Genomic DNA, 11,114 nt, shown 5'->3' on the forward strand with positions numbered 1-11,114 from the left:
TAGGATAAGGAGCGACCAGTTGCCAAGGTTAATACCATCCTGTATCTGCAGAACATCTTGCCGTCCCAAATGAACCGCCCAAACCAAAACCTTGTTCTTGATTTCTCTTGGCACGTTGGAAAGAAGCGTTTCTAACTTATCGATATTTTCTATACGCCCATCGGAAGCATCCTCGGCGAACGCGCCAAAAATTGCATCCAGCGAAATACGCCTGGTGCATCAGGTTGCTTGACTGGTGCAAAGCAGCCGCCTCGAAAGCTTTATCCATCATGGTCCCCGATACGCGGATATTGCCACGCAGCAATTGTATGACATCGAATACATTTTTTTCTTACAGCGAACACGAACGCTTTTCAGGAAAACCTTCACACACTTGAAATGGCCATTGCAGCTGCTCTCACGAGTGCACTTGGTACTTAGCCCTTAAATCTGCCCAAGATCGGACCCAACCAGGCATCTAAACCGGTTATGGTGGCCTCCACAGCAGTATTTTCTGGTGCCATGAGTAGAATGTCAATGTCCAGTAAACTATGAGGTAGTACCAGTATTCTAGACAGAAACCGCACGTGCTCGATGCTTTCGTACGTGGAGAGCGGTCTTTCTTCACGCTCTACACATGTCCTAGCACGCTTCGTAGCAGTTAATGCCACAGTATCGGAGCACTTGTGCGTTGTCGTGGCGACGTCTGCAACCATCTCGATCCGATACAACAACGATCAAAATGTAGGTCATCAATTACAAAACTCAATTTACAGTTAGGACGTTCTATAAGTAAGATGTTTTTGCTGATAATTACAGCATTGTTGATACATTTTCTGTGAAACTCTAGGTCTATCCTCTATGCTTCTGGTGGCGCTCGACGAGAGACGCGCGTGGCGACTCGTGATACCTCAGCTTGAATCGTTCTCGGCAGCTCGCCGTGTTGTGTGCGCGCAATGCTGATGGCCTTCACTAGCAAAAGGTTATCAGCCTCTGCCCTCACGAGCTGGCTCCTGAGTCTGGTTTGGTCTGCCTTCAGGATGCTCAGTTGGCCTCGATCGCTGAGCGACTGCGACTTGTCCGCTGATTCTTCACACTCGTCGAGCTGGGACGACACGGAGCTTGGCCGTTTGGCTCGTGTTGGCGACGCTGCATCCAGCACAGTCTGCAGTTCCTTGGAGCGCCGTTCGCGTCGATAGCGATCGAACTCCTTCTCCACCTTCTCCAGTTCGTTCGACTTTTCAGCGATAGCTCGATCTTTCTCGTCAAGCACCAGCTGCCATTTGGTCAGTTTCTTCTTCCAGCCAAGGACCAACTTGCTCACGTCTTTCGTGCTGCGTTCACTCGCTTGGAGTTTGTCTTTGACTTCTTCGTGACGCTTTTGGAGCTCGACCTTCGACTGGATCAACTCTTCACGCTCGTCCAGCACACTGTGGAGCTTCCTCTCCATTTCACTGGCTTTCCGCTCAATTGCCGCGTAGTACTTCCGCCAGTTTTTGTTTTGTTTGAACAACTTGATGAACTTGTCGGGGGATCGCGCTCGAACACGGTCGCGGCAATTGCGGAGCATCTCGAACACTATCTGCTCCACTGTGCAAACAATTCAATGTGAGAACGCAAGGCAGGAACCAGTTGTCGGGGTGGTGCGACCATACCATAGAAGCAGCACGTTTTGCTGTAGAGCTGCGTTTGAGTAACGAGAACTCGTCGGGCGATTGGAGACAGATTTGACGTCGAGAAAGCCACTTGAAGGATCCCATACACGGCTCCTGCACAGTACACAAGCAACACAAGGGACACGTGCGTCAGACACTCTAGCCTGGTCCGTACTACCACTAACGCTATACGAACCATCGCTGGAGACGAGAGCTGAAGACACCATGCCAACAGTTGGCTTGCCGACTTGCAGCGTTGGTGTAGCCATCATGAAAGCAGACGCTGCGTCGTCCTGCCGCAAGCCGCTCAAGACGAATTGATCCACCATAGGATGGAACCTCGGGTCTGCTCCAACATCATTGATGACCAGCGTGGATCCGCCGGAAAGTGTGCTGCCAGCGATCCCCAGAGACGCGGGGACCTGAATGAGCTGGGTTTCCTCGCGCTGCGTCCACAGTTCGTTGCTACTGGGGTCGAAAAGGAACAGAACGGCGGTGCTGCCGTGCAGAATCTGCGCGAAGGTGCTGGTGACGCTAACAAACAGGTCTTTCATGGTCGTCGGCTGGAAGAGACGACGAATGAGCGTCTGCAACGCCTGAAAAGAAGCCCCGGCAGACAACTGCTCTTCTGCCGCCGACAGAGCCCCCGTTTCCTGCTGAGCTCTAGCTTCACTCTGCTCTTTCGCCTTGGTTAGCGCAGCCTCATTGGTCTGCTGCATTGCCTCAACGACGCGGAGATGTCTAACAGCGTTCCTCTTGGTCGAATTCGCGTAGCAGCGCGAGAGGAACGACCGCATTTGGCGTAGGCGATGGGTGTACGCTATCCAACACCATTTACCCAGCGCTAGTCTTCGTAGATGCGTGGACGACGAGTACTGCTCGCTTTCAAGTCTCGCGTGAAGAGCTGTCACCTGCTGAAGCGCGGTCATTTCTGCCGACGTGGTCTTCCACAGTCGAAACGCAATCGATGTGGGCAAGCACTGGGTTGAGTACGAAAGTAGGCAGCGCCTAGTAAGGAAGAGCCTCAGCTTGGCCTGAGCTGCGGAATACTTTCTCCACTTCCTCACAATTGAGAGCAGGTCGTTCCTTCCCCACAGCTTCTTCAGAGACTCAAGCTGCCGCAATCGCAGCGTCTTCACCTTCCACAGCCAAAATGCCAGCCACCGCTTTCTCCTCTGTCGAATCAAAACTACACGCACCAGCGCCTGATGTTTCCTTCGCAAATCGTAGAGCTTTCCTTTCCACAACGTAAATGCCTCCGACACTTCTCTGGATACCGTTCGCTTCAGCAACATCTTACTGAGACTGGCCAGACAAGTGAACCGTTTGTTCCGCTTTGCTGTTTGAGCACTGGTTTCCAAACTCACAGCCGACGATCTCGCTTCGGCCTCGTAAAGCTTGTCTTGAAGCTGCATTAGTTCAGTCGAAAGCTGGTCTACGCTCATGCTTGTGCTTTGTAAGCGGTGACTCGACTCCTCAACTTGGCTTGTTAGAGCTGCGTTGCTAGTCTGCAACAGTGCAATCTGGCTCATGAAAGTATACCGCGTCCATCTCGACAGGGCAATACGGCAGTAAAATCGCGTTGTCAAGCCTTGGATAATCTGAACAGACTTCCGCTGAAGCTTCACCGTTTGTACAGTTGAGCGCCAGCATCTCCAACTTTCAGCGAGAATGTCGTGACGCTTTTTCGAGTATCGGACTTGTGCGTGAGAGCGGATTGCAGCTTTGATTTGGGTGAGCTCTTTCCACGAGTGGAAGGTGCGCACGAGCCCTGCTTCTTGTCTACCCATTAGAAACTGCATGATTTTCTTGCGTTTTTCCTTCTCTCGAGTCTCCCGGGCTTTCTCCTGTAAGCACTTCTGATGCCACAACGACAGCGAGCTCCTTCGTTTCTGCTTCTGCGCAATGCCTTCCAGACGATCCACTGCTACGGAGACGACCCGCTGGCGAAGAATTGATCGATGCCAATCCACGAAAGTCGTTATCAGTCTGCGAGACCGTACTCGCTGTCTTAGCTTGAGCTGCTTTTGCTTGGTGACACGATGCTGATAGGTCACGAGCTGCCATTCTCGTAGAGCGGTACGGGTGAGCACATCTTGACAACGTCTAGCTTTCTGAGCTACAGTCAACTTCACAGCGTGGCACTTCTGGGAAAATGAGTACCAGCTGGAGAAGAGCTCTGCGAGGTGCCGTCGACGAGCGTTCTTCTGACAAAAGTGAACTGCCTGGCGCTGGTATTGTGTCATGGACAGCTTCAACTTCAGTGCGTTGAAATACTTCGCCACCAAACCACACTCTGTCAAGTACTGCATTTTGGTCGTCGATTCATCATGCACAACGAAGACGTTGGCAAGTTTGCTCTGCGTTTCAGACGCGGTTTCTTTCAGGACGGATATCTCCTCTCTCTGCCGCTCCAGTTCTTCTTGTTGAGCGCTTTTCAACTTCTTTAGCTCGTTGAGATCACGAAGTTGGTTTCGGATGAGCAGCATCTTCCATAACGCCATCGCACGCTCCTGCTTTCTCCGCAGAAACTTGCGTATCCAGCATCGAAAGCGTTGGTTGCGTTCTTCCTCTCGGCCTTGAAGCAGCACAAATTCCGCCCAAGCGCTGAAGCACAGCTGTGCAACGCGCGTCTGCTGGAACAGCATCAGTTTTCGCTCTGCTTGGCGACGCGTCTTTCTACTCTTGACGGTATCCTTCCACTCGGAAAAGCAACAGCGCATCGTTGATACCGATTGCTTCCACCAAACCTTCGCTCGAATCGCAGTAAGCGCCACATTTCGTTTTTCAATCTGCTCTTTTGCTGCCTCCGCCCTCGTAAGCGCTGCCCAGTGCGTGAATTGTTGCCGCATCTTTGCATGAACAGACCCCAGCCAGATTTTCTCTAGCGTCCAACGCAGCGAGCCATTCCTTCTAGCTAGCTTTCTCCATTCCGAAACAATACCTCGGCAGATGTACGTCTCCGAGTTGCGGACAAACAACGTTGAGAATACCTGTACTGCTCTGCGCCGTCGCCTGGCATCTTTCCAAGCCTCCAAGCATTGAATCTGCCACCAACGCGAGAAACAGGACTGAATCGTCCTGTGAACGGCCTTCAACCGTTTTTGCTGAGTACTGAATCGCTTCCACTTTGACAAAATTGCACGAGTTTGGTGGACTTTCACTGCGGTCTGGAAATCGTGCACGAGTCTACGAGCGTAAACAGCTTGGCGAACGACTTTTTGCCACACCTTGAAGCATCGTACCAGTGTAGAACCTCTTTCCCTAGTCATACACAACATTTCTACAGCACCTGTCAATCGTTGTGCTCGCTTTGCTTCCTCGTAAAGGCGAGCGTTCGTCGCCTGCAGTTTGTTCTCCTGCTGTGTCTGAGCTTGCTCAGCTTCTTGAAGCAATAGTTGCTGTGCCTTTCGGTACTCTTCAAACTCTGTCGCTAGCTTTTCCAGCTCAGCGTCTCGTTGTTCCTGGAGTTGGAGCATTAAAATCTGCTGCTCTTTCAGAACGATCTGTCTTTGCCATCGATTCCACGCTCGCTGTAGAACTCCAGCGTGACAGCGACCTACCCATCTACGCACGAGCTCTCGTTGTGTCTTGCGGGACTCGACAAATTCGCGCCAGCTTCCGAGCACTCTCGCCAACGAACCATTTTTGATGCGCGCTAGACACTTCTTCACAACTGCATCCTGTCTCTGTCTTCGAAGCACCGCGTCATGCCAGCGAGTGAAGCACTCTCGCTGGAAGGTTAGGTCCCATTTAGCTTGAGCCAGCCGACTCTCCCAAGCTTTTTGAATCAACTCCTGCTGCCGTGTCTGAGCTTCAATTTTGAGTTGAGCAACTCGCTCTTTCCACGAGCGGAACATGAAAAACGCTTGCTGCTTCATCGCACATTTTGCCATCACGTCAATTCCTTGTCGAAGTGATGCTCGCTGCTGCCAAAACGCTGCCCACTGCGTAAAGCACCGCGCTACTCCTCGGTTCCGCATCCGATTGACTGCGTGCAGCAGAGCTATCTTCCGCAGACTCTTCTCTCTAGCCTTCTCTTTCCACGAGTTGAAGCACTTGAGAACGCCGATCTGGCGCATGCGAGCAAGAATCTGCTGGGGGTGTGTGCGCTTCTTGTTGCTCTGGTGCGCTGTACAGTGCCAGTCGCACACGGATCGTCGAAGCTTAAGTATCCGGAGCTTTGCTCTAGCCACGTCAGCGCGTTGGTTGATACCTTGTAGATACCTGGCTGTCATCTTCCACTCACGCAGAACACCCTTCAGAAGCTGTCGGTCGGACTGCTTGGTAAAGAAGCGCCCCAGTTTCTGTCGTATCGCTAGTTCAGTAGCTCTGTGCGTCTCAATACTTGCCATGTACCTGGCCTTTTCTTCCTCGTATTGCTCCTGTCTTTCTCGAATTCCTTTTCGTGCGTCCTCAAGTGCTCCCTCTAAACTCACGATAGTTTTGACTTGCAGTCCCGTCGTTCCGTTCAACACATCCAGCCGTCTGTCCTTCTCGGCCAAAGCAAGACGAAAGGTTTGAACGCTCCACTTCCGCATACCCCAACGACGTGAACGGCCAGTCAGAAGTCTCTCGATCTTCAGCATGCCACTACGATGAGAAACTGCCTTCTGACACTCCATTCGCCAGCATTTCACCACCCGTTTAACTCTTTTCCGGCTACGCTCTTCAGTAAAACGTTTCTCCTTGCGACGCCTCTCCACGTTCTGCCGCATGAGATCTCGCCATCGAATAAATGTCCGTCTAGCCGACTGTTGTAGCAGCTTCATCGCAAGCAGAGCCGCCTGGTTCCCTTGAAGCTTAGCAACTCGTTCGTCAACTTTAACCTCTAGACTTGCCACCAACTTGCTGTGCTGCTCTCGCTGTCGTTGCTCCCTTACCAGCGCGATCCACTTGCCCCACGCACTCTGAATTTGACTCGTCGACCACAGTGATAAAGCATTCACGACACGTTGCTGGCCCGCCCTCACTCTCTGCTGCTCGTACACTCTCACTCGCTCCTTCAAACTCTGCACGATCTCCACTTGGTCCTTTTGAAACTTGCGGTACTGCTCTGCCAGCTCACCAAGCCGAATGCCAAGATCCTCCTTCTCCAGCACCGCGTTCTGCAGCGTGTTCTGCATGGTCTTCACGGCCATCGCAGCTCGCTTGGCTTCGAGGGGGTCGAACTCGAATCTCTCTTGGTACTTGGCCACCAACTGCTGGTATGTCGCCCCGCTGTGCGCAGCTCTCGCCTCCGTCTTCTGCAGCTCAAGGCGATGCGCCTCCTCCGTCCGCATCTTCTCGCTGCGTAAAAGCCGAATCTCCTGCTCCAACTCCTCGCATCTCGTGTCCTCCGGGTCCCGCAGCTTGTTCTGCTTGCTCTGCGCCGCCAGCAGCTCGGTCTCCTGCTGGAGCCGCCGGCCATTTTCACGCAGCTCCTCGTTCTCTCGCTGCAGCTGAATGTACGAATCATACAGAGACGTCACGCACTGCGCCGACTTCCAATTGGCCCCCAGCGCTTCCTGTTCCCCCAGCAACCCCGCCACATGCCGTTTCTCCCCGGGCATCCAGCTATCGGTACACAACTGACAGACTGTTGAGCTTGTGTGACAGCAGCTTCAATTTGGCAAATGGCTACAGCGTTTCTACATTCGAAATTGCTACATTCTAACACAAGGGCAGTTTCTAACTGCTGAGCTTCTACAAAAAGTTGACATGGAAAGTAATATTTGAGCTTGTACACCATGTAAAGTGTCTTAGTTGTCCTCCCAGAAGGTTTTCTCGGCATCGGAGCGCTTCTTCGCCCACTCGGAAGGCGTATCGTTGGAGTGGCCATTGCGGTTGGACTTGCCATCGCGGTACTTGTGGCGGATTGGCCAGTCGTACTTGCGACGGAGCTCTCGCAGCTTGGCTTGGAGCTCTGCACTCATGGGCGCAAGCTTGTCCGGGTGCGGGTGCAGGTTTCCACGGTTGAAGACGACGTCGAACTCCCCTCGACGCACCTCCAGCCGGCCCGTGATCAGCACCTCCAGCTTCTCTTCGTAGAGCTCGACCTCGTTCTTCTCGCCGGCTCCAAGCTGCTTCAGCGCCTTCCAGAGCAGCTTGTGCTCCTGGCTGGCCGAATCCCGAATGAGCGCCAGCTTCTCCAGAAACGCCTCCATGGACGACGCCCGCGCTGTCTTCAGCGCTCGGCTCCACCTCTGCTCGGCCGCTTCGTTGGCGCGACGCTCCCGCAGCTCCCGAAGGAACGCGTCGTACTTCCTGCGCAAAAGCTGCATGGCAAGCTTCTCGTACGTCGCGCTGTCGAGGTCTTCGTCCAAGGTGTGGTTCAGCTCCCAATTGATCTTCCCATCCGCCGCGGCTGCATCTCGGACGATGCGGTAGCGCGCTGATCGCTTTTGCAGCAGGAGAAACTTGGGGAGCTCCTCTGTGCACGTGGGCCACACCTCCTGCAACGTCGGCACCACTTGCGTGTCGTCCTTGAACTTCTTCGGCGAGACTGCCACACAGCGGATGAGGTTGTTGGCACAGCGTTCAAACGCCTGGAAGAACGGCGTCGTGGCAGCGAACCGCCCAGCCTTCTTCGCGCCAAACCTCCAGACGTCCTGGTCCAGCGCGTGCGGGTCAAAGGCGTCTTCGACTACGCTCTCGTGCGTGTACCCGACCATACGCTCCACCAGCGCCAGGTATCGAGCCTCATTGAATCTGATGAACTTGTGTACACGCGTAGCCAGCAGCTCCTTCAGCACTGCCAGCAGGGCCTCGCCGTCGTACTTCTCTTGCGAACGACGAAGCAGGAAGAACAGCAGCTTCCCCACAGCGTCTTCCGGGTTGACCGGCATCTTCGGCAGGGGCTTGACACTGGTCATGACGAGACGGATCGAGTGCACGAGCTTGGCCACGAGTTCCCACTGGAAATCGCTCAAGGGTTCGTCTCGCTGCTCGAGCAGGGCCATCAGCGAAGCCGACACGGTGCCACGAAACATGTTGGGGCAGAAGAGACCTGCAGGAGCACCCGACAGCAGCCCCGTCAGGATGTCAAGCACCTGCGTGCCTGACGCTGCGCGCACTAGAGCGCTACCCAGCGCATCGTCCGGGTCAGCGACCATTTGTGCGTAGTTGTAGTCCCGGGCTCGAATGCTCAGGCCTCCGGTGGCTTCCTCGCTGCCGATGAGTGTCAGGAAGTCGCGCGCTGTGACTACGTCCGGGGAGACCTTGGTGATGACGGCCGACCACGCGTCCATGAAGTCCGGCTTGCCGTTCTTCTCCGGGAGCTGCAGCACGGCGAGGTGGGCCAGGAACAAGCTTGCCACTGTCTGCAGAACCGTCTTCGGGTCGAAGACGTCGTCTTCCTCCAGCGCATCTTCTGTCGCCTCTTGTGTCGTGAGCAGTGTGATAGCACTGATGGACGCCTCTAGCTCGCTGGACGTGGTGATCTTTTGCTGCAGCACACCAGGCAGCGACTCGGCGGTGAGCTTCAGGTGGTTCTGGTTCTCGTCCGGCAGCAAGTCGCGAATCGTCTCGACGAGAGATGTGGCGCGATCCAGGGCGTCGTTGTAGCCGAGCTTGCCCGTGAGGCACTGTGCGATGGTGATCAACAACTCAACCTGCTCGCGCAAGCCTGACGCTGCGATTGCACGCTTGGCGAACCGATCACCAACCACGACTGTAGCTCGGTCAAGGAAGGCGAAGAGCACGTCGCGCGTGTCTCCTGCCACCGGGATCGCGTTGTTCTTGACGTCTGCCTCGCAAGACGGAACGCTGAAGCCTTCCAGGTCGTAGAAGATGAACGTGTCCAAGCTCGTCTCGCTGGGAGCCTCTTCCTCAGCGGCAACCTCGAAAGTCCCCCCTGCGCAGCGATCGAACATCTTGGAGAGGATGACCATAAGCCCTGCCGCTAGCTGCGTGGCGGCGCGCACCTTGGGCTCGATGAGCACTCCGTCGAACGTTTTGGCGATGCTCCCGTACATCCTGTGGTCGCTGTTCTTGACGTACTTGACGACGTTTACGATGAGGTTCCCCTCAAAGTGCGCCTGCACCAAGGCGAGCACGTTGAACATGTCCGAGTCCACGATCGAGTGCTTCTCCTTGAGGAAGTTAATCTCGTGCTCCGCTTCGCACGTTCTGGTTTCCGCGAGGAGGTGCGGGCCTGCGTCTGTGATCAGGAAGGCGATCGTGGGCATGGTGCTGTCCAGCGTCAGCAGCTCTGCGAATGCTGCCTTCTGGTTCTCATCGCCGTCTCCGCCGTTGGCACTCACACTCGGGTGGCCAGGAGGGACGCACAGCTTCACGGAGGTGATGAAGTCCATCGCCTCTTCCCCTTCCGTAAAGCTGTGGTTCGTCACGAAGCAGCCTTGCGAGCTCTCCGTAAACGTGATGATGGTGATCATGACAGCGTACTCCTCTTCAAACACCGAAGCAACGAGGTGGCGCACAGTCTCCTTCACGCCTTCCAGCTCGCTGCCCATGGAGCCAGTGATGTCGAGCAGGAACACGAGGTTGATCATGATCTCCGCGAAGTGGTGGGCCTTGAGGTGAAGTGGCTGGTTGCTCGGAATCAAGTTGGAGAATGGTCAGTGTCGGCAAGTCCGAAGGTGGGTGGAAAACATGTGAGGCCAGATAGAGTGAGTGAAGGTCAACTTCAACTTGTACCACAATATTTTCGTGAGTGAGGGTTAACTTCAACTTGTACCATAAATGTGGACCATACGTGAGGCGTTTGTGGTGCGTACAGGCAGCTGGAGTTGGAGGCTACGAGGTTCGACCACAGATATACTGAGCATACTTTGCTATATTTGTGAAGCACCAAGGCAACTGGTTTTGTATGTCAGCATTTCCCATCATTCAGACAACCAAAGCTATGCCGGTTTAATGACTTGAGTAAACAGTGACTGTGAAAATGTCAAGTGTCTGGGATACTTGGTCCTCGTTTGAGGGGCGAAGTCACTCGATGACTCAACTACAGCTAGCGATTTTCAACCTTCCTTATTCACCTCCCGCCCAAACTATCCTTGCCTGGCTGTCTGCCCCTCCTTGTTCTTGTTGGGCTTATCCTCCTTGTTCATCCTCTTCGGCAATCGGCTGGTTCGTCGAAAGGTATACCTGTCGGATAATACGCGGGGCCGCAAACAAAAAAATATCCGACAGCACGCGCTGCTCGATCACCCCAGCGGCACAAACCCTACGGACTTCTTCCACCTTCTCTTCTCTTGCTCTTGCATGAACATTCTGGGAGAGTGGAGCACACTCAGGAATGCAGCTTTGCACTTCATGAGTAAGGGTTGGCATTGTCGATAAATGGGTTGGTTGTGAAATTTCCTACATTCTTTACAGAATTTGGAATACGGTGACTTCATCCCGATATATTCCAGTCTCTGGTTCTCCTCCGGCATCTTCACAATTGCATCCACGTAGTACTCAAAGTTAGGAGCAGTGCCAGCTAAAAAGATGACTGCGGGAACCATGCCCCTTAGCAAGCATACACGTAGGCGTCGA

At 54.1% G+C, this 11,114-nt stretch overlaps 2 protein-coding genes across 2 annotated transcripts; both read right to left on the reverse strand.

Annotated features, from left to right (window-relative positions):
• Positions 1–838: 838 nt before the first annotated feature.
• Positions 839–7,186, reverse strand: KRP23_10516 (uncharacterized protein; the record flags this gene model as incomplete). Its single annotated transcript, XM_067880976.1, has 3 exons — positions 839–1,569; positions 1,635–1,748; positions 1,831–7,186. 3 exons carry the CDS (start codon positions 7,184–7,186, stop codon positions 839–841), a joined length of 6,201 nt encoding a protein of 2,066 aa, XP_067741265.1.
• A 189-nt stretch (positions 7,187–7,375) lies between these two features.
• KRP23_10517 (uncharacterized protein) lies at positions 7,376–10,126 on the reverse strand (the record flags this gene model as incomplete). Its single annotated transcript, XM_067880978.1, has 1 exon — positions 7,376–10,126. The coding sequence occupies one exon, from the start codon at positions 10,124–10,126 to the stop codon at positions 7,376–7,378; it is 2,751 nt and encodes a 916-aa protein (XP_067741266.1).
• Between the last annotated feature and the right edge of the window lie 988 nt (positions 10,127–11,114).

The sequence above is a fragment of the Phytophthora ramorum genome (genome assembly GCF_020800215.1).
Source record: "Phytophthora ramorum isolate Pr-102 chromosome Unknown Phyram_PR-102_s0010, whole genome shotgun sequence".
Lineage (NCBI taxonomy): Eukaryota > Oomycota > Peronosporomycetes > Peronosporales > Peronosporaceae > Phytophthora > Phytophthora ramorum.